The sequence below is a fragment of the Anabrus simplex genome, chromosome 3, assembly GCF_040414725.1.
Source record: "Anabrus simplex isolate iqAnaSimp1 chromosome 3, ASM4041472v1, whole genome shotgun sequence".
In the NCBI taxonomy this organism is placed as follows: Eukaryota; Metazoa; Arthropoda; class Insecta; order Orthoptera; family Tettigoniidae; genus Anabrus; species Anabrus simplex.
In genome coordinates this window covers 48,547,497-48,574,781 of record NC_090267.1, presented here as the reverse complement: position 1 = coordinate 48,574,781, position 27,285 = coordinate 48,547,497, and the positions used below count along the sequence as shown (strand labels likewise).

Sequence of the window (27,285 nt, the reverse complement as noted above, 5' to 3'; positions counted from 1 at the left end):
AACTACATGAACTCGAGTGTTATTATGAACGAAATTGTCTGCTTTGAAGTTATGCAAGATATATATTTTCTGCGTGGTCTATATATTAATGGCAATAATAAGAGTTATATTAATTGTGTTTTATTCATTTATCGGGCCCTTAGTCAGGTGAGTCATGAAAAGAGCATGATTATTTTTAAGTTACCGCACAGTAAATATATATATATATATATGATGGAATGGGGTAATATTTTACCTCGCGCGAGCACTAGCGTGACAAAACTCCGCGCGAGTACTGGCGGGTTAATGGAGTAAAAGATGAAGTAATTTATTGTAACAAGGACAATCATCCATGTATAAACAATTTGGTTTGCAATAAATGATAACTCTCTCCCCAGTTCTACGCAATCCGGAACTAGAGTATGGGAGTATTCTATTCTTAAAGAGGAAAAGTGACACTCTTTCCACATATACACATCTTCCATAACCTCACTTATTTCATGTTATAATTTTACCTTGTATGCGAACTTCATGTCTAATTGTTACTCTTGAATATGGAGGAGACACTTAGAATTTTTCACCTAAAACCACTTTTACTCAAACAGGTATCGCTGAAAATAAAGAAAACTTCCGTAACTCCCAACATTGTTTACATCTTTATACAACACGTGGTCATTTCTCACATAGAATAAATAATTTGCAATCCAAAATAAGCACACAATAAGTATTCTAATAATAAGTTTAACTCAGCCGTATGACCATATGTTTACACTATATAACATAGGAAATATACATTATATAATCTGAGAAAAATAGGCCCCATTAATCAGAGGCAGTATTATTTCACCGACATTGATTCTGATGCACAATCACGCATGTCATCATTTAAGAGATCATCTATCTTGTTTATATACAGTAGGATTGTATCGTCTGTTTTCAGTTTTATGTATAAAACTGGTCGCCGTGTAATTATATCAGCTGAATCCCATCGTGCTGACGAGAATACACCATGTACTAGCTGGTTTAAAAAACTTAATATTCTGCATTAGTGGACTGTTTGTAATGCTCGTTTGCTGGATTTTTTTTTTTCCGAGGAGAAATGAAATCACTCCAGAGAAGGGTGAAAGGCAGAGTCGTATAAAATATTTTGTCTTGTTACGGATTTCTCTTAATATTTGCTGCATGGTGGTGGCTCGCTTCACATAATGTACCTACCGGTACCTCATGAAGGCACGGTCATGCCCGAAGAGGATAGAATGCCATTCCCATTAGCTAAAATTACTTCTTCAAACATGGAAAAAAAAAATAGTGGTTGCCTTTCTCATTTAGTAACTGCTGAAGTACAGAGAAAATCGTTATATCGGCCTGTAAGAAAAAAGCTGTGGTAATGAATATGCTGTGAATCTGGAGCTCTTGTTTTGTCTGAAGCTATTAAGAGAGATCAGGAACGAAAGGAGGCTGTCTACTCTCCAGTTCCAGAAAGCAAGTCTAGAGAAAATTAAATGATAAGAATGAAATGTTTAGTCGACAACCATAAGGTAGTTGCTATAAGTATTCTGAGACATCGTTTCTAAGCTTCTTGGATGTCTTCATTACTTCAATGAGGTATTATCTAGTATTCAAATTCTAGACTCGCTCTGAATTCTCCTTTGTAATGGTGTTAAAATAAGGAAAAATATTTCCTGTAACATGAGCTTATGAATATGATAATGACCTTAGGTTATGATTTTTAGTTTATGTTAACTCTGTACTATATATTTTTTTAAATATGTTCAGCTTTCGTTTGTGACATGGTTTGGATTGTATTTGTGAAAGCATTTGGCTGATTAGCGAGCCCTCTATCTTCTGACGTCCGTGAGAGTGTGTAGTACACCTCCTCTCATTCGTTCGCAGTTCGCCACTCAGTTGACGGCGACCAATAAGATTCTAGGACACAGGGGTACAAGGCCTCAAAATCTCTACCCATCACATGATCCATACCGCTGTATAGGCCATATTTGACAGTGGGTCGATTAGTTTAGTGAGTGAGTGCGTGAAGATTGTTGTAATTCGTTCGTTGTCAAGCCTGAAAATACTCCTTAATTCTACACAATGGCTCTCGACGAAACTCACCCCGTATATGGACCCTTTTTTGGTGTTATGGGTGCCGCATCGGCAATTATTTTCAGTGGTAAGTGTAGTTTTCTGAATACCTATCGATTGGACTTCTGGTGATGGTCGGGCAATGTACTACAGTGCTCCTAAATGTGTGTGTGATATACTTGCTAGACACTTCCTGCATACTCTACCGAAATGAGATTCTCTAACATGCATAAGGATTAATTTTCTGTACGGCAACTGCCCTACGTAGTGATGTGAAGGATTCCAGTCTTGATCAATATCGTGTCCATTCAGTGTGCTGGCTGTTCTGATCTTGACAACATAGATGGGCGTGTATGTTCATGAACCGTTTCGTGAATGCCTTCATGTGTAATACATATTATTCGCCTTAAAATGAGGACCTTCACGATGTGGAATCTAAATAATTGTAGAAATGAATTTCTATTTCGTATAGTAGACAGCTGTTCCGAGGTTATTCGCCGTCGGGCGACGATTTGGAGAATGTCTTTGTGCGTAGTAGGTGGAATTTCGTGAACTTTTGTGAATATTATTTTGGTATAAAGGTCTTTATTGTACAAATTTTTTTAAAAAAAATATGGTGATATGTGGATGTGTGCAGTTTTGATCGAAGGAACGGGCGTTGCGAACGTTGAGATCTCCACTGTGAGGGTTTTCGTAGCGGGGCATTTTCAAACTAGTTTTTAAATCATTTAGCGTTATGAAAATTGGCGATGGAGAGCTTTCATCTATTAATGTTTTTTTCTTTTCCTTTCTAGCATTGGGAGCAGCATATGGCACAGCGAAGTCGGGCACTGGTATTGCAGCCATGTCTGTAATGCGGCCCGAACTTATCATGAAATCTATCATTCCCGTTGTCATGGCTGGTATTATTGCCATTTATGGTTTGGTGGTAGCGGTATTGATAGCCGGTAATTTGGATGAACCGAAAAGCTACACCCTTTACAAGTAAGTACCATGAGAAAATACTGTTTGAATGTGACAGGATTTCAATCAGCTGATTGTCATGTGTATGATGTCTTCCAAAAGTTCCACTATTTGAAAAGTTATGGTTAAATTTAGAGTGGTTATTGACTTCGTATGTGTACGTTTTTCAGAAAGGATTTCCTTATAGGAATCATTTGGTCTCCAAATGTCATTGTAATGTGGCTAAAGTACATATTAAAAAATAAATTACCCTTTTCAGTGATGACAGATTGGAATGGTTGGTAATTGTATGATCAAATTAATCTCCTGAACTCATCTGTATTGGAATATACTGCTAGTTAAATTTGAACCCATGCTGAATTGTGCTAGGGTTTGCGCTTGCTTGTCCTAGATCATCCAAGGTAATTCTATGCTGAAAGAGTTCCATTTAGAACAGGACTAGATTGTTTCGATGTGCTGTTAGCAAGTCGTAAAGATGAAAGTACTGCTATTTTTCAGTTTACCCTTGAATACTGTTCATCATTTAAGTTAAAGCCTTTCATGTTGAACATGCCAACATTTGGGTTCAATTACCTGTATTTCATCAAATCCTAAATCCTCTATTTAATGGTGTTGGACTTGTAGGCCCTAAGTGTATAACTGAAATTTGCAGAGTTAGGAAAGATTTATCCTCTTTTTCTTTAACTTTTTTTGAGTATTGATATTCTTTGCAGTGGCATTCAAACTTTTATTCTGACCTTACGCCAGTTTTGATGGAGGGGTCTTTTATTCCCGATTCTTCGTACATTTCTACATACAATTGCCTTCACAAATAGTTGTACCCGTTTATGAGTCTTGACCTCATTAACACTTTTCCATCCTCGTAAGTTTTCAGGTCATCTTAGTCTGTTAAGGTGCTAGACATCTGTAGGTTTTGAAAATTTATACTGCATTAATTTAACAGTGATGAAGTGTTAGTCCTAGAATGACTCTTGCATGGAATACTCTTACTTTAAAATAGATATTACATGAACTATGGTGTTGATCTTTTATGTCTTTAACCTGGCTCATGAAAGCAATGTTAAACTACCTTGCTCTTCATGTTAGCTTGAATGCCTCATTTTAGCATTGTCAGTCTTGACAAGTTGCCCTATAATTCTATAACCTTTCGTGTTAGGGATCCATTCAGCCCCCGGGCTGACAACTTCAAGTCGTCAGATATATTTGTAAAAAATGGGGAGCTGTGCAGATATTACTATATTGTGAATTTTTACATATTTTTAATTTTTAAGTAGAACTTGTTGGCTAGGGTGGGGATGTAATTAGCATAGCTGTTTTATCACCCTAAGGGGCAAGATTCAAATCTTGGAGATTGCTTACAGCAGAGATTCTACATACTGCACATTTGTAGGAAGTATGTCAAACTTTGAAACCCCAACAGTAAAAGGGTTTTGCTGAAGTTCTTTTATTTAATAGAATTTATCAGCTGCTTGGTTTTGTAGTATCACTCTGTCGCACTTATCATTTTCAGCAAAATAATCAGTTTATCCATTTTCCTTGTGTAAATTGCTGTTTCTCAGTAATGGGAACCAGAATTTACTCAGACTTCAGTAATAATAATATAAGTGAAATGCGCACAAATGTGCAAAGAGTTTAATAGTTAATTGCCTTTACTGTATTCGTTGATTGATCTTTTTTTTTTGCACTTAACTATGTGGTAGTGATCGCACACTTCCTCGCATAGAGCACACGCACTCGTCGTTCATCTCATGGAATCGCTTAAGTCTCGCATAGCTTGTGGTGGAAGCCATGGACTGCCATCCTTGTAACCACATTCACAATTAGAATTAAAGAAGGTTCAGGTCCATATATATCTCCATTGATAACAGAAGAGTGGACAATTTTACCACATCGTTTTATTATACTAAGACTTTTACTCTAAATTCATCAGACCAATTTTATTGTACAATACCTACCTGCCGCATTAGACTAGAAACACCTATGAGTTATATTATGCCACCATATTTTACTCATTATTCATCTAGTTCTTAATGTAAAAACAATCATTTGTACTTTGCAATACATGTATCATGTATGCAATTTTATGTTATGTACCCTGCCCACTTTGTGATTTCTAGCTGATTATGCCATTAAGCGTTGAAACCGGTACTAGTAATATGTTGTGAACACCTTGTACAACACACTTTGTATTGAATAGGTTGAACCTTCTTTAATTCTATGTGAATCTCAGTTCAATACGGGAAAATGAAGTTCTTACCTTATAATGACTTGTAACCACATGTCGCTGTTCGTAGTTCGCTTCTGTCCATTTTCACTCCAGCATGGCGTTAGTGGTATAGAATTAGAGCTCGATTTGGGCTCGTTTCATTCTTCTCTTCAATTATCTTTGCGCTTTGTCTTGTGAAGGGCAGTACTAGATTAATTCTTAGATCCTCGATATAGAATGGTTCTTTTCCAAGTTCGTACACTAACCTGGACTTTGTGTTCGTAGGCACACCTAATACTCGCTTTAGAAATCTGGCTTTTAGTTTCTCTAGAGCCCTAAGGTCAGCCACAGATAACTTTTCCCAAATAATTTCAATGCCATAAGTGGCAATTGGGCTTGGAGCAGGATGCATTACAAGCTCAAATGGTAATCAAGAAAATGAGTGTAATGATCGATACAAAACCTGAGTCGTGAGACTAGAGTACAGGCAGCTGTAGTGAATAACGGAACAATCACTGATCAGGAGAATGTTGAGGTGGAAACCCTGAAAGAAAAAATCATTTCTTTGGAGCTGTCAAATCCAGACTTCAGTAATGCCACTTATCTTCAGTGGATTGTGAAGTTGCATGTTAAATTCAGTTTTTCCTCCCAAGAAAAGTTTCTGGTGCTGGGAAAGGGTTTAATTAATCACAAAGAACTTAATTGTATACCAGACTAGAAATATACAAAGTTTGATGGCAAAACATTTTCTTTCAAGGGCAATTTTCCCAGGGAGTCTGTTAGGCGTACCTTGTCTAGAGGTTTTTTAGATTATCCTTTGGGTATTTAATATAGAATCATGGTTTTTGGATATTTACTGTCAGCTTCCCGTTCTTTAGTACTTTTTCTGTGGTAGGCTTACTAGTAATTGTTTGGCAGCTGTCTGGCTGTACTTCCCTTGTTACATACTTTTCTATAGGCTACAAGTTATCTTCATACTCATACCCCAATATTCAGGTCTTATCTTTTGTCTTTACATTTTCTAATCTAGTATTGCTTGGGAGGTAAAGTACTCATCTTTCTAATATGTGGATTTTCATTGCAGTTGTAATGTCTCTCTGCATTCTGATCTTAGATTCAGTGCAAGATTTGCTTTCCGTAATTTTGTTCCTGGCTAGCTTTGTAGCTTTCTCTACTACATCTTAAGTTCTAGATCTGACCCTTGACATATATTTTCAACTCAATGCTTCCTGCAGAACTCTTAAATCTTAAATAACACACCTTTATCCCATATTTTTATTCCTCGCTTAAATCGGAAGAAAGCTAACGGGAACAGTGTTATGTGCACAGGGTTATTCAATCAATGCAGAGGCCAGCAAGCTATCTCTTTCTGCTGGTCAAGTAATACAAGAGCAAGCTAGAATGACTGCCTGAAATTCTAATGCACCTCACAGCTAATTTATAATTGTGGAGAGGTTTCTCTTGGAGAACATTTTTTTTTTCGGTATTCCAGTAACAGCTGATTTGAGAATTTACATTCCCACATAAGTGAAATCACGCTATGTCGGAGAAGAGGAGACTGGGATCAGTTTCTTCGTATGGACATAAGCATTCTAAATGTAATCCTACACACAGTATCATAGAGCGAAAGTACATTTATCAGGTTTTAACTTTGTAGCCCTTTGTACAGAACCATAAATTCCCGTTTGAGAAAGAACTCAAGATTTGTTACAATTATTTGGGCGTTGTCCGGTGTCCAAGATTTTCTTCTATTAGCACTATCATCTTCACTTATATTAGCAGTTCCAGTTTCACGAAATTTAATCTATCACCCGTCCCACAACTTGGAACTCAAACACCTAGGAATTTCTCCTAAAATCTTAATGAGATAAAGGCTAATTTAGGAATGAACTTGGTGGTGGGGTCATGTGAGGCAAATGGAGGATAGGTTACCTAGGAGGATAATGGACTCTGTTATGGAGGGTAAGAGAAGAGGTAGACCAAGACGGCGATGGTTAGACTTGGTTTCTAACGATTTAAAGATAAGAGGTATAGAACTAAATGAGGCCACAACACTAGTTGCAAATAGAGGATTGTGGAGACGTTTAGTAAATTCAGAGGCTTGCAGACTGAACGCTGAAAGGCATAAGTCTATGATTATGTATGTTTTATTATATTCTTGCTGGAACATGAAAAAAACTGCATTGCTAGACAAAGCCAAAGTCTGTAGTCCCCACAGGCTCCCCTACCTACTACTCAGCTGTCTCACTCCCAGCTGCTGCTTCCATTAGATGACACAATGTATTGCATTTACATGAAGTGAAGTCAGCCTGATAACTTATGCAGGAAATTTTTGCTAAACATCTATATTATCTGATAACCAAGCAGGCATCTCTTTTTGGTAAAGACAGTCAGTCATAGTTCATTGGCACTGCCAGTGGCTCCATGTAGCCTACGCAGTGGCCTCTACGGTATGCACTAGCCAGCGTCTTGGTAGGTTTGCAAGGTACCAACTGATGAGCCCAACCTAGCATACGAGGGCGAAACGCTGGCAACCAGGAATGAGTTAGCTAGAAAATTTATAATGTCCAATAACGGACCATTTATATTGGTATTATAAATTTACTCATTCGGGACAAATATTTCATATTCCCTATGGGAATCAACATCTATATCAAGTGAAGAAATGTAGCACAGACTGGCGTATGGGTGTGTTTGACCCGGATTTTTAAAATCTACTTTTATCTATCGTGCGCTACGTACAAAATAAATTTTCACCTAGACTGTTCTGATAAACTATTCTAAATCGTTTAATGTGATTTTTAAAAATGTATTTAATAGAACATGCAAAATAACTACAATAATTTTTGAATAAAAATGAAATAGGCCTTAATATTGACCTCAATGTGGGAAAAGCTACCTAAATGAATATACCTGTTAAAATTTCCTACCTTCCATGCAAGAATCTTGGGTTGCATTTTAGCCAATTGGAATTTTTTCATACCATACGGTTACACTTCCCAAGTTTTTAAGATAGGTCTATTGTAGATTGGAAGTTCAATTTAATCTATTACTTGAACATTATAAGCAACTATTAACTTATTCTGCTGTACTTGTTGCACCTTGATTACACGGTTTACAAAAATATTTGAGACCTTTTTTTACATGCAATATTCAAGATGCATGGATTGCAGGAATATAATCTTAACCTGCTTTAAGTTGAAATTGTACTGGTACAGTAGGTCTATATATGAACTGAATAGGTCATAACATGGTATGCAATGAATCTTTCTCCAACAGACGTTTCTGAATATTGGCAGGGAAGTATATAGGCTGTATTTTAAATTTGTCACTTAGGATCAATTCAAAGAAATGCTCACATTAATATATAGCACAAGTCTCAAACTTTTTCACTCATAAATCATTACCAGTATTCCTCAAATTCATGGCTGTCCAAAATGTGCACTTTTATTCACGCTGGCTGGTAGCGATACCTGCACACTGGACACATGGGAGTGGTGTGTTGACCAGAAATCATTATTCCACAATCGTTGCACTCAGTTTGTCTTCCTGTCAGCACTGGACATCTTGTTCGGCCTTTCTTAGCTGGAGGTCCTGTCATCGGCGTTTCAATGCCTACATATCCAGCTATCTTCCACCTTGAACGAAGAAGGTTCCCGGTTTTGGTGGGCTTTTCATGTGTTCGTAGACCATTTCCTGAGACAGTTGCTTGAGAAAAGCTTGTCTAACTACCTTATCACCTTTGATGTCTGCCTCCGTAGCGTAACGGTTCGTGTTATTAGCTGCCGTCCTCGGAGGCCCGGGTTCGATTCCCGGTACTGTCAGAAATTTAAGAATGGCAGGAGGGCTGGTATGTGGTTGGAATGGTACATGCAGCTCACCTCCAATGGGGGTGTGCCTGAAAAGAGCTGCGCCACCTCGGGATGAGGACAAGAGTTTACTTTTATATCACCTTTGATTGGTAGACAATGAGAGTATTTATGCCAACTACATTCAGCATGGCGTAAAACACCGTTAGTGACCAGCGGTTACTCACAAGTCCAGCGTTGTATGTTGCACAAAGCTTTGTCGACATTGCCAGACTTTGTGCAGTTGTAAAATGTGTTCATCTCGGTCTTCTGTTTGTCACTGGTTTCTCAATCAGTGGCTGTGTCATGCTGCATTGTTGATAGGAGCAGCAAGGTCTTTCCTTTGCAAGGAACATGTGACACCAGTCTCTTGATTATCAAATGCAAATTTACTTGAATACTGTGATCTGTTCTTGTGTTGTACCAAACTAGGAGGAATTTATTTTGTATTCTTGCACATCGTCTCGACTAAAGCCGATGATTGTTCAGCAAATCTTTTGCTAAGCTCACCTTCTGACAGTCATCTTGACTTTCACTTGCCTGTCCAGATTCCTTCCTCTTCATCTTCTTGAAATACTTCATCAGTCGTTTTAAACGTTCTTGTTCCTTATTCCAGTCCATCAACGCAGCTATAGATAAGCATTGATTTGAGCGAATAGTCGCGTGAGGACTGGCGCGTTGGGTAAGCCTGACCTGCCAGAGTAACACTAATAACTCAGGTGATGACAAAGCTATAACATATGAACTTTCTCAGGATTTAGTTGATCAGGAAGGAAGGTATTGAAGGAGATAGGAAACAAGGGGTGACCAAATTAGAATTATAGGCTAATATTTCAAGTCTTGGGTCAAAAACACCTTTGTGGCAGTCTTCACATTTTGAATTTTATAAAATGAAGCTGACACTAGCGTTTACAGTTACTAGCTTTACTGTATTTCTATAATTTAATATTTCTAGATGGTTTAAATGTTAATACAGAGGTCAAACATTGGGAGCATAACTCCTAAGTATGAGGGTGGTAGGATCCTCGCTGGCTGCTTGATTCAGAGAAAATTTCTGCACCCCTGTAATAGACGATGGTTGCCCAGTTGTACTTCCTCTTAAAACCACCATCATGCTTTCAAATCTTTTACAAAGTTTCCTTGTTTACACTGTACTGTGTAATGTTCAGTGTCTCTACTCTAAATGTTGGTGTAATAGTTCTGCACATTTTGACGTTTGAGTTTGTAAATATTACTGTAGCTGATTTGTTGGATTGTACAAATATTAAAGGAATGCTGTATGCAGATTTCAGTGTTGAGGGACGAGTTTGGTTTGTTTGAATAGTATGTTAAAAGAATTACGTTAACATGTTAATAGCAATGTAAAGCAAAAAAAGTTACTAAGGTTGTAGAAGTTTAAACCTGTCGCACATGGCATTTGAATGCATGCTTACATGACAGTACAGTCCCAGTATTCATGGAGTACAGATGCCTTGTTTTGTCTCAATATGGATGCATACCATTTCAACACAATGTAGGCTCATTGTAATGAAGTTATCAAATGGTTTTATGAATAAGAAGGGAAATGCATGGGATGCGTGAAGACTGCTGGAGCTTTGCGAAAAGTGTAAAAATCTGAAACCAGTAGGAAATCCTGAGGTTTATAGATGGAAGCAGTACAATGTTATGAGAGGGCATGATAATGCCAAGTTAATATACCTGGCGAATGATGAATCAGTTCATTATTATGTGCATACAGAGCAGATCTTCACCATAATTTGACACCCATGTGTTGATTGGGCATGGAGGAAGAATTTTGAAAGGGGCTGCAGAACAAAAATATAAACACTCAGACAGGTCAGAATGTACTTGACATAATGTAAAACCTACCAGAAGAAATAAAAGGGCCACAAAAGAAGTTGGGCCAATGACGTAGATGTTACGCCCCTTTAATCGTCACAAACAATGTTTGCTGTTGTTTATAAATTTCATTTCCGTATTGATAGATATTACTTTACAAAAAACAATATGTATATGCAAATAGTTTTCATTTAAAATTTTAACCTTATACTAAGACTCAATCAAGAGTAACAGGCTTTACAAACTGATTTCAGCATCTAAGATATATGCCAGTAAGGTGTTACATTGATATTCTAGTCAAAAGTGTTCAAACCAACGTCCTAATCAATAGCCAATGTGTAATTTATGAATCAACTTTAAATGTACATTGTTAAACTTGCCACTGTTGAGTTGCATAAATGCATGTATATTCCACATTGTATAACCTAAAAAATTGGATGGTAGTAGCATAAAAAATGTGTCTTCATGGATGATGCACACTAGTCAATCATGTACCAGACATACCAACATTAATGATCGGTTCAAATTAATTCAAGCTTTTACCACTACATGTGATGTTTTTGTAAACAATACATTTTTAACGCTTGTCAACTGAGGATGACCCCCTAGGGGTCGAAACTAGTCTTGACTATATTTACTTGCTTAATGTAAAATAAATTTGTATTGATAAGGTGGAAACTCATAATTATACATATTGTTTTTTGTAAAAAAAAAAAAATGTTTGTCGTTCATCCCACTCTTTTTATGGCAGTGTCAGGTCGATATACCTGATTTGCAGAGCCGGACTACAAATTCATTTTTGTGTACCAGGATCACTTACGAAATTTCAGTTGCAGTCTTTGAAAATTAAATAAAAGATCAGAGGAGGTTGTACATAACCTGTTTAATGTTAAGATTTTTTGGTGCTCCTAGCATAGTGCAAAGTGATTTACAGCTGTGAATTCTGCAATCTCGTCCAAGAACTTTGTGGAGTGAATTGAAGATAGTTCATGAGAAGCAAAGACAGTTAATAGCAAAAATCTATGTTGCACACAATGAAAATGTGCACGGGTCTGTGGGCCTAATATTTGTTCATTTCTTCAAGAATACAGCTCGCCATGAAGATATAAGGTGCAGTCCGTATAAGGCATTGTTTGGGATTCCAGTAAAAGTTGTCCTTAGACTGTATCGCGATTGACCTGTCTAAATCACTTGATACGGTGGATCATGGGAGACAACTGGCAAAAATGAGTGCAACTGGACTAGACAAGAGTGACTGAACGGGTTGCTATATTTCTAGAAAATAGATCTCAGAATTAGAATAGGTGAAGCTTTATCTGACCCTGTAATAATGAAGAGGGGAATTCAAGGCAGTATTATTGGACCTTTGCTTTCTTGTGTGTGTGTGTGTGTGTGTGTGTGTGTGTGTGTGTGTGTGTGTGTGTGTGTGTGTGTGTGTGTGTGTGTGTAGTGGAATTGGGGATAAGGCATTTTGCAGATGTCATTCTGTATATTCATAAGTTAAAAGATTGTGAGCAACTGGAAAATGACATGGATAATGTTGTAAAATGGACAGCAGGCAATGGTTCGATAAATGGAGTTAAGTCAGGTTGTGAGTTTCACAAATATAGTGTCTGTTTTCATTACTGTGTTGGAGTGAAACTTCCTTACGGGGATCACAGTAAGTACCTAGGTGTTAATATAGGGAAAGATCTTCATTGGGGTAATCGCATAAATGGGATGTTAAATGAAGGGTACAGGTCTCTGCACATGGTTGAGTGGGGAGTGGATTTTTATGTGCAAAAAATGTGAAATATTTGTGCTGAAAAACTTCAAAATATGTGATGTATGTTCAGTCTTTAGCCCTAAGGCTGGTTGGATCTGGTTGGATCCTCAACAGTTCTGCCATCAGTTGTCATAGATGGCCTAGGCATTACTGAAGAGGCGTACTAGGGAAATGAGCGAGTCCCGTTGCTTTCATCACAAAGCCAGAAGTTGCAATTACATATCAGTCTGCCAAGCCCACTGAAATGCATGCGCCAACTGACCCTATGAGCAACATTTTTACACCATCCCTAGTAGGGACTGGCTGCAGAAGGATTGGCATTACTAGCATTGCTCATACCTCACTTTCATATCATCAAAGCCAAGGATAAGACAGACAGATCAATGAAAGTAACAAAATTGCTCTAGCCCATACCAGAAGACATAGTGTACTGTAAACACTAGGTCCTGCCAGCAAAGGCATAACAAATTAAAATTATTTTCCTTTAAATATCACAACTACTTGTGCTTGAAGTAAAGAAGTATAAATTTTGTTTATTAGAATATGGTGCTACCAAACATGCTCCTTAAGGCAAATTGTTGTCTTGTGTATGGAAATGTGCAGTATGGTATAATAATTTTTGATATGCCTGAGTAGATATTATGGTTATTTTTTTTAAAGGTAATGTTTTGTTTAAATATGGCAAGAGCAACCCATCATCTGTGAAAAAATGGTACCGGTTCATACTCGCCCATTACATGCTGGAATGTTAGTTGCTAGAAGTAGTCTCAGAATTGCAGTGAACAACAAAGGTCATCTCCAAATTGTCCATCACAAATACATACCGATTATCTCTAAAGAACACCTTATACTGCAGAAACGATTGCTCCACATCACAGGTAGTAGACGTGCATAGTTAGGAGGAATGTCACAAACATAATGCCATCAGTTTTGCCAACATGAGCACCCTCTAACACATTAGAAATTTGTCACATTGTTTGAAATCCTGTTTTTCCTGAACAAATTTTGATATGACCTGTAACAGTCCCTGTACCTGTGAAGCCGGGAGTGAATCTAATTTCTTTTCAACAGCGCGCACTTCCTTCACTGTTTCGGACAACAGGTTAGTGGATTTTTCAAGTATGTCTATAGTTTCACACAAGAAGCTTAGATAGGCAGATATGAACACATTTTTGAAAGAGCTGTTTTTCAGTATCTCTTGAATCTCAATTGATGAGGTATCTTTTTTTACCTAGTGCATTCACATTGGATGCAAAACTTTCAAAATTGTCTGCGTAGTATACCACAGCACTAAGCCAGGTACCCCACCGCGTAACATTAGGCAGTGGAGGAAGCGCAAGATCTGTTTTTCTCTTAAACAGATTTATTCTTGAGGGTGTTTCTATGAAGTCTTTTTTGCCATTAGTTACTAATTTATCCGTTTGAGGATACTGAGCTCGCAGTTTCACATAACCTATAATAATAATAATAATTTCGTGTGGCTATTTCTAGCCGAGTGCAGCCCTTGTAAGGCAGACCTTCCGATGAGGGTGGGCGGCATCTGCCATGTGTAGGTAACTGCGTGTTATTGTGGTGGAGGATAGTGTTATGTGTGGTGTATGAGTTGCAGGGATGTTGGGGACAGCACAAACACCCAGCCCCCAGGCCATTGGAATTAACCAATGAAGATTAAAATCCTCGACCCGGCCGGGAATCGAACCCGGGACCCTCTGAACCGAAGGCCAGTACGCTGACCATTCAGCCAACGAGTCGGACACATAACCTATGTAGAGCCTGAACAACGCAAGTTACGTGCATCATTTTCGGAAAGCTCACAGAAAGGCTTTCGGCTGCCTTTTTCATGTAAGGTGCACTATCAGTAAGGAAAAGCAATACATGGTCATATTTTATACCTTTTGGCCAAAGGAAGTGCATGGCTTCGTTGAATAACCTAGCTACAGCGACAGGATTTGCAGCAAGCATTTATTTTTACGCTAGCAAATAAGAATTTCCAGAAGCAGTTTTGTCATTAAACACACCAACTACATTTCCTACTTCTCTGCCACTTGAATCCAATCAGTGGTTTCGTCAATGCTCACCCAGTTTTTTGGTATCGCATACTGCCCGAATTCTTTGTGAAGTTTCTTTGTTACATTTTGAGAGATAGTTTTTCCTTAACGTGGATTTGTCTGGAGGCTCAAAATTAATGTACTTTGTTAGGAAATTTCTCAGTCCCGGATTTATTTTGCCAAGAGGAATGTCGGTGCAAACAAATGCTCTGCACACATCTAAACAATACTGGGAATATTTAGATGGGCCTGTATTTGAAGTAGCTGGTTCAGCTATTAGTAGACGCGAACGCACACGCGAAGTAGCCGCTGTATGCTTACTTCCAGACGAATGCTGGGTTACTTGAGAACATTGATCTGCACTTACTGTTTTACCACACGGTTGGCAAAATATTTTTCCATCGGTAGTGAAAATGCTCTTAAATTCCCCTACATATTGTTGAAGACGCGACCTTGTAGTAGACTTCTCTTGGCATTATTTTGCAGCTTACGAGACACGCATTTATGGTGAATCACTGTTTCAATAAAAATAACAGCAGGCACAGAAGGAAATATTTCTTAGAAATCCATACAAAATCACACAACGGGAATGATATATGAACCCGAAAAGTTAACCTTACTCTTAGGAGTGATGATATCCCACTACTTAATGGTGGAGCAATATTCTTCCCAGTCTCCCATGTCTTAACTCTTACCGGTCACCTACATCTCTCCGTGATTGCCTTTCGCTGATATTCTATAAACAAAACCCAAGCGGGCTGACTCAGAAAAGTTGGAATATCATGCAAGGAAACATCTTGTGCAGCAAATCAAATCGCTGTCTAAATGTAACGATGTTGCCAGTGACCAGGAAGTTTTAGAACTTCTGGAAGGAAACATTCAGAAACATGATGTTAAATGCACCCTTAAAAACAATATAATAATAAAATGAAAATGAGCATTATTTTATAACACGGAAACATTTTAAATTTTATTAACAAATATTGCCAATTTATGTGCTTATTATAGATTTTCTTAAAATATGTATTTACATTTTAAAAATGTGGAAATGTTTTAATGTGAAATAAGATTTAAATTTTTACACTTTGGGATGCACAATAGCTTGCGTTAAAACTTACGAAAAAAATGTGTAATTGAGTAGAAATCCACTCCCTAGTTGTGAGGGTGTTTAGGGGTTGTACTAAAGATGTAAAGAAGGCATATTAGTCTCTGGTAAGACCCCAACTACAGTATAGATCCAGTGTATGGGACCCTCACCAGGATTACTTGATTCATGAACCGGAAAAAATCCGAAGATCAGCTAGATTTGTTCTAGGTGATTTCCGACAAGAGTAGCGTTACGAAAATATTCACATGTTTGGGCTGGAAATACTTGAGAGAAAGATGAGCTGCTCATCTGAGCTGTCAGTGGAGAGGTGGCGTGGGAGGATATCAGTAGACAAATAAGTTTGAGTGGTGTCTTTAAGAGTAGGAAAGATCACATTATGAAGATTGTTGGAGTTCAAGAGGACAAATTGGTGCACATATTAGTTTATAGGAAACTGAGTTAGGGATTGGAATAACTTATCAATGGAGATGTTCAGTAAATATCAAATTTCTTTCAAATCATTTAAGAAAAGGTGAGGAAAACAATAGGAAATCGGCCACCTGGGCGACTGTCCTAAATGCAGGTCAGTATTGATTGATCGATCAGGAACCTGCAATCTGAAGCTGATCTGGAAGCCTTAAGATTCTTCAGGGGCTTTGGTAAGAGATGAAAATGGACAAGCAGGGAATGCAGGTAGTGCTGTGGATTAAATTTTCAAGAAGAATATTATTTCTGATAACATTGGCAGTATCGTGAGAAAAGGCTAGAAGTGCATTGGATCGGTTCCAAAGATGCAGGATCGAAGATGTTGGCAGTTGAAGTGATTCCAAGAACATTCTTGGTTATTCTGCAAGTGGATCCTGAAGTGTATGCAATTAGCACTAAGAATGATTGGCCCAAAAGTACTGTTGTTCGAGGAACCTGTTTGTAGTTTGTGAAAACTTTCATTTCAGGTGAAGTTCCAGATATTGTTTGTTTGGGAATGTGCCAAGAAATGTCACAGGTGGTCAAGGCTTCATCAGAAAGGAAAATACTGTTCGACAAAAAGTAGCTGCAAGGAGCAGGGTTTGGAATGTCATAGTTTGCCATATTCTAACAAGTAGCCTAGTTTACAGATTGTAAGAATGATTCTTTCATTGAATCAAATCCAGTAGTGCATTTATTGCTTTCACAAGCCTCAATAAAAATGCTGTACATCCTTAATATATTAATCACTTCAGCTGAGATTGGTGGTTGTGTAAAATAGTCGGAGTAATAGCATATCCGCATTTACATTTTTAAAACTGATTACTATACATATTAATATAATACATAAAGGGTAACATAACAGGGTGTCTGGGTTGAACGTGCAATATAATAAAAATGAATATCTTGGGTAGTAATGGAGATAATTATTGGCAGTTTGTACAAGTAGAGAAACTGTTTTTTCTACATATCTAATGCCTCGATATGCGCACCATTAATGGTAGGACATATGTTGAAACTGTATTCCACCTCCATGTTTTGTTGCATTGCAGATGTATTTGCGATAACTGCTTGAATGCTGCATTTAAATGTGAAAACTATATTTAATGTGTAATTATGTAAGCATCCCAACTTACAGCTGGTGTGAGATGTCCCATCTGTCTCTTTGAAAGTTAGGCAGCTCAGATGGTTGTTCTACACAGCATGTGTCCCACGAGCTGTCTGTTAGGCTTTACGTAGTTTACAGCTGGAGCATCATCTGTGACTGAGGGACTATGTTCTCTGCATACATATGAGGAAATGGCAGACTCTTGGGCAAACTAGCAGATTGCTTATTTCTGGCCAAAACGTAGAGCACACAAATGGGGTGAGGGGAGTGCAGTAGAGATGGGCATCTGTCGTGCCATTAATAATGCACATAGGGGTGTATTAGGTATGTGAAGGAACATTTGAGTTTCTCTACTTTTGGAACCAGACTGCCAATGATTCTTGTCAAGAAGCCAGACATGCTGTATATATGGTAACATGAAAAGAACACAATGACAGGTCAGTGTACTTAGAGGGAGTAATGGAGATGAGGACAAACATTAAAACGCAATCTCCACACCATGTACTGCCATCGTCAAATAGATGAGCACACTCCTAATCAATCCATATTTTCTACCTCCCTCTTTTTCTCAGCCCCCAAGGAGCTTTTCTGCTTCCCAGCTTCCTCAAGAAGGTGGATGGACAGCTACAGTTAAAGCCTTTTCAGGCAGGGTAGATTTCAATAAAGCTGGTTAGTTGTTGGAGCCTGATAAACAGCCTTTTGAATTAGCTGGTAAGGTGATGGTGCCCAATCCAGTTGTTAAACAACTACCTCATTGTAGCATTAGTCGGCTAATTTATGGTCCATTCGGCTTTTTTAAAAAAATGAATTTCCCTCACAATCCCCTCTGAGGAATGTTGGAAGGGACTCTTTTCTTGTAGCTGTGATTTTTATCAAAGTACGTGTATAAGAGATTCTAATTTCAAGGGGATGCCTTCATGATGTACTTTCCAGACTTTCTTCAGTACATGACGAGCGTTAATTGGAATACTTTTTTAATTCCATTGTAGTTCAGATGGGATGAAATGCGTGGATGTATTGTGCTAGTTAATTTTTAACAATTTTGATGTTGATATCTTTGTGGAGTGAAATCTTTGCCATGCTCTGCATTGGGGAATATCTTTAAATTAGGTTACTTTTGAATTTTGAGAAAGTTCTAAGGCACATTTTTTTCTAATTGGTATACATATTTGAAGTAAATTACCATTTACAAATTTTACATTTCTGACGTGGAGTAGTAGTATACCTCTCAGCCTCAAGTGATACTTGTTCAGAAAAGTTGATTCAGACCACTCTGGGAGTGATTTCCCTCTTCAGTGAATACTGGGGTGATGTGTAAGACAGATGAGTTTCCTTTTGAATACTAGCTCTAATTAATCTCATACCTGTGCAGGCATGACACTAAGTATGATATTCACAAGCTCTTGCATTTGTAGTCATTTAAATTGTTCTAGTAACTTAGTTATAACGTTGTGATTCTACCATTTGCTGTCATATTTTCTTTGCCTTTAGTTATTAGCTGCAATGTAGTAATACAAATGTTTTGTATGTAACCTAATATCATTCATTTCCAGGGGATTTCTTCACCTTGGTGCAGGTCTAGCGGTCGGATTTAGTGGTTTAGCTGCTGGTTTTGCAATTGGCATCGTGGGAGATGCTGGTGTTCGAGGAACGGCCCAGCAACCTCGTCTCTTCGTAGGAATGATTTTGATCCTCATTTTTGCTGAAGTGTTGGGTCTTTACGGACTTATTGTGGCCATCTATCTTTACACCAAATAAACTGTCGATTCCCATTATTAAAGACTTGCGCTCCCATCATTCATGTGTAATAAAAGTTCTATTTTCGGCGGAAGTCATCTTATTGTGATCGATGTGATGAGAGAAATCTCCTTATTTCCCACCCTGAGTTGACTTCCTCAGGCCAGCAACCTCATTTGTAATTATCATAGCCTAGATTAATTGGCACTTGGATGGAAAAGTAGCACAACTTGAAAACAAAATGCTGACTACCACGAGCATGTGTTCCCCGTAAGAGAATTGTGTTGATTGAAAGAAATGGTTGTAGATTTCTTATATTGTGTGAACATATCACGTGTGATAACGATCAAATTATTACTTCGTCTTTGTTTTTCTGGTCTGCTGTAATGAATTACTTTTATATATGTGTATATGAACAAAGTATTACATAAATATCTATGTACAGTGTATTAAATGATAGTGCATATATTTTTGTTATTTTCAGGCAGTTTTGCCTTTCAAACAACACATTTCTGTTAATGGACTTATATGAACAGTGCTTGTCTGTAATATATGGCAACATGTCTTTACCCAAGGGAGATGGCAGGAGTTCTAAAATTATATATCAGCAGGTCTTTTCTCCTGTGGTGTAGCTTTTGTGTGTGGCTGTGGGCCTGCTGTTCTGTGAACGTATTAGATCAATTAATGAAGACAAGACTCGTTAAGAAACTCGGCTCTGTAGTTGTAAAGTGCGAGGTAGTGTTAGCGAATCATTTTTCTTGTGAGATTGAACACGGAGAAGGGTTTTTTATTACCAATGTGTACATTCCATTTTCCTGTCCCAGCTTTGCTGGAGTTTTTTTAGTAGGGTATTACTTTTGAAGTACAGAAAATGATCACTGATTTCCTTTGTAACCTAGCTCTCAGCTATGGATGCTACAAACAGGAGGGATTCATATAATTTCAAGGCACCAGGTGTAATTCAAAGTGAATGCAGTTCTTAAATGTTTATAGAGTTGGTTCACTTCTCTGGCCTACAATCCTTGTTTATGGTGATGTGTACCATCAAGATCATGTGATGACCTTACCAAGTGCAGTATTTCTAGAGTTGTTCATTGTTAATGAGTTCTAGCTGTAATGAATGTTTACCTGTAAGAACTCTTCTTGTCTAGCTTTGGCATTAATATTCTTTGAAGAAAATTTAAAGCTGTTGATGTTGGTTTGTTCTTCCACATGTTACCTGGTGTACAGGTTTTGGAATTACAATATCTGAGCTAAAAGGAATGCTGCCTGGCATGGATTGCTGTTGCCTGTCAATATTTGAGATGCCAAAATTCGAGTCCAATAAATCTCCCGCTGTCTGTCCTAATGGTTAAAAACACTGTTTATGTAGTGTATAGTGTTCATCTGGTGTATGCGTAGTATGTCTGTTAATTGGTGTATGAATGAGATTATGAAGGAAATAAATCTATGTGACGTTAGTACACAATCATTGCATATTATCTTTGTGTAATCATTAGATGCATTTCATTTGGAATATTAGCCTTGCAGTGGCAGCTTATTGGCAGATTTAGGGCCATTATAGATCATCGTTGGTCTACGAATGCAAGTTATTTTTGGAATGTTCTTGAAAATTTGGGATGACACTGTTTGGGCATCATGTTAATTCCTGTAGAAAGTATTAGCATTATATATATATATTTCATGGTTGTACATATGTTTTGTCTTGTAACTTATGGAGAGCTTGTGCTCAAATATAAAGGTTCAGAAATTCTTTTTAGTACATGGTTTATGTGGAAATACGCTATAGTGCTTATTAGGACAACCTGTATATATATATCCATCTATGTGCTGGTAAAAACTGCCATTTTGCATAGTATATAATATACAGTACATAAAGGGGTAGTTGTGATGCAGTTTGACTGAATACTTGGATAGTATTGGTCCCTGACCAATATTTCAGTAAGTTTTAAATATATTGTAAAGTTGTATACCTGTTAGGGTTATGTAAAGTTAAATTATGGTGTTGAAAAAAAATAAAGGAAAAATGATATGAAGTGGAGAATTTTAATTGGCTGGCATAGCTTGGAGGTGTATTCTCAATTTTCAGCAGGGAAGTTTGTCGCAGGCTCGTTGCGAAGCTCGTCAGCTGCTGTTAAGTTTATATTGAAGTTTGTTTTGTTAGTAAAATTTGCTCCCAGTTAATCTGAGCTGGTGGTTTTTAACTTCATAATAAAGTTATTTATTGATCATATACATTGATTTGTAATACTGCCTTATTTCAAAAATCCAAAGACTTTGGGAAGAAGTTTCATACTCCGCTATCTGGTTGGAGGTACTTCAAGAATCTAGTTCAGGTGCACTTTAATTCGCCTTGCAGTTGTACCATTGGTCTAATCAATTAGCTTAACCTGAAAAATGTTGAATTTTGTTTTGAATAACACATTGGGGTTAGGCAAGGCTGTAATCTGTTAATGTTTATCATATTCTACAAAATTCATTTACTGAAAAATGTAAAATGGAGTTCAGTTGGTTGGAAATGTATGAAGTGATTTGACTTATGCAGGCAATTTGGTGTTATTGACTGACTCCTGAAAGCCTAGGGTCTAATATCGTGGAACTTGGAGGTGCAAAAGCATGGTGAAAACTGCCATTTCCAGGACTAAGTAATGTCCATTGGGAAAAAGATTGAATGTCAGAACTGAAACTTATGGATCATTTCAGGTGTTTGGCATGTGTATTTTTCCAGGATGTTAGTGTAGTAAGTGAAATTGAATGATGCTGTAGCAAAGCTAATGCAGTGAGCTCTGTTATGATCAACCATATTTTGTAAGAAAGTTGGCTCTCGAATGTGCCCCATCTAGGGACACAAATGCACAAGTGCTTGTGCACTCATTGATCCAGAGCGCAGGGTTACCCGTGCTGGATTTACCTTAAAGTATTTCCAGACTAAGGTGCCTGTGCTGTTCTTTCATTTGTTTCTTTTCTATTTGCCATTTTAATTTTCTCACTGTCTGGCCAGCCCCTCTGCATTAGAATGGTTTTCTGTATGTGTGGTTTTATCCTTTCCTAACCACAAATCTCGAGGCCTTGCGTGGCTACTGGGCCTTGTCTCCAGATAACCAGGTGACGGGTGGATTATGCAGCTCTACCTTGGCATGTTGGGCTCTGCCGAAGATTGGCTATTTCTCCAGTTACTCGTGGGGCCAAAAGGAAGCCTCTTCTTTATCACAGGGTGGCATCCTATAAAATGGCATCTTTGGAAACAAATTCAAGAGGTACTACAATTCCTGATTACAGAAGCAATGGACTTCTTTGATTCCTGGTTCCTTCCAGGGTCGATGGAAATTCTTAGACTCCTTTCCTAATTAGTAATGCATCAGAGGGAATTGTAAGGTCGATTGATCCATACTTATAAAGACATCGACAGCTACTTAGAGAACATGTTGGGGAATGTGGCAGTTTATATAAAGTGCAAATCCCTGAACTCCTGAAAAGGGGTTATTTTACACGGGATTTTGTTAAGGCATCTGGCGACAAGTTCTTCGGTACGGGAGCTTTCATCCTGACATTTGAAGCCCAGACCCTGCGCAAATGAATAAAGGTTTCAAGGTACCGTGTGTGTGTGTGTGTGTGTGTGTGTGTGTGTGTGTGTGTGTGTACATTCTACCTTCCAATTAGGTGTTAAAACTACCAGAAATTTGTCCACACCTCATTGCGATGTCAAGGTCAGACAACCTGCAATGTGGGAATGGTGGACATGCTGGTGTCGAGTGCACACAAATGATTGGCAACATCTCACTCAAGACTGTTGACGTGCCTGTAAAGTACTGCTTGTTAAACTATGAATCCCTTAATACCATTAACGAAAGTGAAAACAGAATGTCAGTATCTTGAACTGTTCAAGACTCATTTGAAGTGGGCATCTTAGCTGAATAAGTGTATAATTTGTGAATAACTGCAGATAGATAAGGTGTTCAAACCCTGTGACCTTGCCGTGGTGGGGAAGCTTGCATGTCCCAATGAAGCAGATAGCCAAGCCGCTTTTGCAACCATGTCAGATGGGTATCGAGAGACCAGACTGAGGAATGGTTCAAAAGAGGGTAGCAGGCTTTTGGAAGTTACAAGGGCGGCAGTCTAGTTGAAATGTTGTATGGCTTTGTGTCGGGATATCCCAGGACGGGTTCGGCTCGCCAGGTGCAGGTCTTTCTATTCGACTCCCGTAGGCGACCTGCGCGTCGTGGTGGAGATAGTGATAACACATACACCCAACCCCTGTGCCATTGGAATTAACCAATTGAGGTTAAAATCCCCGACCCGGCCGGGAATCGAACCCTGGACCCTCTGAACCGAAGGCCAGTACGCTGACCGTTCAGCCAACGAGTCGGACGGCAGTCTAGTTGATTGACTGATACGGCCTTGTAATAATACTCAACATTACTTAGCTGTGGTGATACTGCTACACGGCTGAAAGCACTGGGAAACTACAGCCATAACTCCCGAGGACATTAAACTCTTCCTGTATTGCTGTACTGATGATGGCTTTCCCCTGGGTAAAATATTCCGGAGGTATAGTCCCCCGTTCAGATCTCCAGTTAGGGATTACACGAGACGGGGCAATCATCAGGAAGATGGATGCTGACATTCTAAGAGTCAGAGCGTGGGATGTTAAGTTTGAATCATTGTGGTAGGTTAGAGAATATGAAAAGGGGGATGGATATACTGAAGTTGGATATAGTTGGTTTAAGTACGTTGGCAGGAAGAGCAGGAGTTTTGGTCAGGCAACTACAGAATTATCAACACAAAATCAAACGGTGAAATGCAGGAGTTGGTTTAATCATTAAGAAAATAGGGCAGCAGGTAAGCTACTACGACCAACATAATGAAACTTGACAAGATACACCAAACCAATGGCCACCACAATAGTGCAGGTCTGTATGCCTACAGATGAAGAAATCAAAAGATAATATGAAGAGATAGATTTAGTACATTATGTAAAAGGTGATGGGCAGTCTGAGACGAGGTCTAGAGATTTCTCGAGACTGGCACAGGCGTTATATCTCGAGAGTGTTGTCCCCACATTGTGCGGCGAGCAGCGTGGCGTAGGTCTATAGGTAGTCGGAGCTGAATGTTGTTTGTGCCGAGTATGCGAATAGCCAACCACGGGCCTTCGCAGTTTCGTAAATACGTGTCAACAAGCGACTAGGGCGTTCATTTCTTCAGAGGTCTATTTTGACGCAGTATAACATAATTATAAAGGATACGCACTCGGGCATCGCATGCACGCGAATGAGTGGTTTAAGTACAGAACCTGACAGCTACTGTAGGTGCACGTAACTGTATACTAGACGTGCATTATTCGAACTCGAGACGAGGCAAGATGCGCCTTGCTCCATGCGCAACCACCAATACGCATGAGTGGAATGTGCAATCTAAATTGCTTCCGTTTGCTCCAATTCTTCCGACAGGCGTCCGGCTAAATGGTTAGCGTACTGGCCTTTGGCTACAGGGTTCCTGGGTTCGATTCCCGGCAGGGTCGGGAATTTTAACCATCATTGGTTAATTTCTCTGGCACGGGGCCTGGATGTATTGCTGTCATCATTTCATCCTAATCACGAAGCGCGGGTTGCCTACGGGTGTCGGATCGAAAGACCTGCACCTGACAAGCCGAACGTTTTCGGACACTCCCAGCACTAAAAGCCATACGCCATTTCATTTCTTCCGACAGGCAGGTGTACATCGTTATCAGACGCCGCATTTAATAACATATGACTACTGCTTGTGTTTACCGATATTTGGTGACGAAGGAAATAATTCCTTACAACGTTATATAGTATTCGCGTCATAATTAGGTAGGTACTTCGTTATATGACGGTGCAATGTGAAATTGTGTGTAATTGTACGCGACAACTTGAAGATGATGTCGGAAACGCAACGTAAGTCATGGATGTCGGTTATTTTTAAGAGATGTCACAAAGCACAGCCCACTCTGTTGCTTATTCAAAAGAAGTAAAATACAGCGGCAGAAATACTTATGGGATGATCCGGCACTTACAAACGCATATCAATGAAGAGGAATCGTCACAGAACACCTCCGGCACAGTTATTAACAAATTATACGGGTTATTCAGCTAAGAAGTCCACCTGACATAACTCGTGAATAGTATTCACTTTCGTTAATGGTATTAAGCAGCTCATAGTTCAACATGCAGTGCCTTCCTAGGATTTTGACAAAATTTATCGTCACACACGTTTCCATATGAGAACTGATGATAACTATCAAGCTTACACTCGTAGTTACTGGGACGTCGCACAGCTCGCAGTACAGGAGAATCGGTCTCGAGACCGTTGCCCAGCACCCCTTGCTGAAAGAATGGGAGCAGAGTCAGGCATTTTAGATTACACGTTCCACTCATATGAAATGGGGGTTGCGTATGTAGCAAAGAACATTTTCTCCATCTCAGGTTCGAATAATGCACGCCTCTAGCATCCAAGTAGGTGTACATCCTATCTAGTCATTCACAAATTAGGCTATGCATGGTTATTCAGCTAAGATGTCCACCACAAATAAGTCGTGAATAGTTAAGATAGTGACATTCTGTTTTCACTTTCGTTAATGGTATTAGGGGGTTCATAGTTGAACGTACAGTACTTGACCAGGCTTTTGACAAAATGTATTGGCTCACACGTTTTCATACGAGAACGTTATTTCACGCAATAACTGCCAATAATATATTATTAAATTTACAGTCGTAGTTACTGGTACGTCGCACAGCTTGCACTACAGGAGGATCGGTTTCGAGAGTCTCGAGATCTGCGACGTCAGTCTCGAGCGAGAGCGTTGCCCATCACTAGGTGATGGGAGACATCAATACAGTGGTAGGCCAAGGAAGAGAAGGTATATCAGCATTTGGATTGGGACAAAGGAATGAAAGAGGAAGTTGGCTGGTTGAATTCTGCAGAGATAATAATGTAATCCTTGCTAATACTTGGTTCTAACACCACAATATACGGTAGTATACGTGGATGAGACATGGAGACACTGGAAGGCATCAAACAGACTTCATTATGATTAGGCAGAGATTCAGAAACCACGTCTGGGACTACAAAACTTTCCCAGGAGCAGACGTGGAATGTGGCCACAACTTGTTGGTAACGAAATGCCACCTGAAGTGGAAGGAATGCAAGGAGGTGGAATCTAGACAAGTTGAAAGAAAAGTATGTGAGGGACTGTTTCAAGGAACATGTTGCACAAGGACAAAATGAAAAGGCTAAAGGAAACAATGGAGGATGAATGGACAGTTGTGAAGAATGAGGTCTCTAGCACCGCTGAAGAAATTATAGGAAGAGATAAATGGATCACTGAGGAGATACTAGATCTGATTGATGAACGACGAAAGTACAAGAATGCAAAAAAATGAAGGTTGAAAAAAGGAACACAGGCGATAAAAGAATGAAGTTTATGGAAAATGTAGGACAGCTAAGGAAGAATAGCTGAAGTAATGCAAGGATGTTGAAGGTTGTATGTTCCTAGGAAAGTTAGATGCTGCATACGGAACGATCGAGGAAACCTTTGGAGAAAGAGAAACTGAATATTAAGAGCTCAGATGGACAACCACTTCTAGGGAAAGAAGACATGACGGGAACATATCCAGCAGTTGTATCAGGGTAAAGGCGTAGATGATGTGGTTCTGGAAAAAGAAGCTGTTGGTTCTGATGAAGTTAGGGCCCAATTATGAGGTCAGAATTTGACGGAGCTTTGAGGGACCTAAATAGGAAGAAGGCCTTAGGCGAAAACAACAAGGCGAAGTTATTTAATTTAGTTTGTAAACTGTATGAGACAGGAGATGTCATCCGATTTTCGGCAGAATGTTCTATTCCTAAGAAAGCCGGTGCGGACAAGTGTGAAAACTACCGCACCGTTAGTTTAGTATCTCGCGTATTTAGAAAAGAATGGGAAGACAAGTTGACGCCGAGTTTGGAGAAAATCAGTTTGGCTTCAGGAGAAATTTAAACACTTGAAGAAATCCTGACTTTACGTCTGACCTTCGAGAATCGAATGAAGGACACGTCCACGTAAATGGCGTTCATAGATCTAGGAAAGGCATTCGATAATGTTGGTTGGACCAAGCTATTTGGGGTTCTGATGGTGATTGGCATCAGATAACGAGAACGAAGA

The 27,285-nt window shown here is 38.9% G+C and overlaps 2 protein-coding genes across 2 annotated transcripts in view; one reads left to right on the top strand and one right to left on the bottom strand.

The window, feature by feature from the left end:
* The window catches only part of LOC136865957 (periodic tryptophan protein 2 homolog), a 247,620-nt gene extending 246,950 nt beyond the window's left edge, over positions 1-670 (bottom strand). The window contains exon 1 of the mRNA XM_067142521.2: positions 495-670. Coding sequence (XP_066998622.2) covers positions 495-512 — 18 coding nt within the window. The 5' untranslated portion in view covers positions 513-670. The remainder of the gene's footprint in view (positions 1-494) is intronic.
* A 1,197-nt stretch (positions 671-1,867) lies between these two features.
* Positions 1,868-21,163, top strand: LOC136865958 (V-type proton ATPase 16 kDa proteolipid subunit c). The gene is made up of 3 exons (XM_067142523.2): positions 1,868-2,149; positions 2,856-3,045; positions 18,944-21,163. Exons 1-3 carry the CDS (start codon positions 2,071-2,073, stop codon positions 19,146-19,148), a joined length of 474 nt encoding a protein of 157 aa, XP_066998624.1. The 5' UTR covers positions 1,868-2,070; the 3' UTR covers positions 19,149-21,163.
* The last annotated feature ends 6,122 nt before the right edge of the window (positions 21,164-27,285 follow it).

Coding starts and splice junctions, on each gene's coding strand:
- LOC136865958 (XM_067142523.2), top strand. CDS start 2,071: ATGGCTCTCGACGAAACTCACCCCGTATATGGACCCTTTTTTGGTGTT. Junction 2,150..2,855: donor ATCGGCAATTATTTTCAGTG/GTAAGTGTAGTT, acceptor TTTCCTTTCTAG/CATTGGGAGCAGCATATGGC. Junction 3,046..18,943: donor AAAAGCTACACCCTTTACAA/GTAAGTACCATG, acceptor ATTCATTTCCAG/GGGATTTCTTCACCTTGGTG.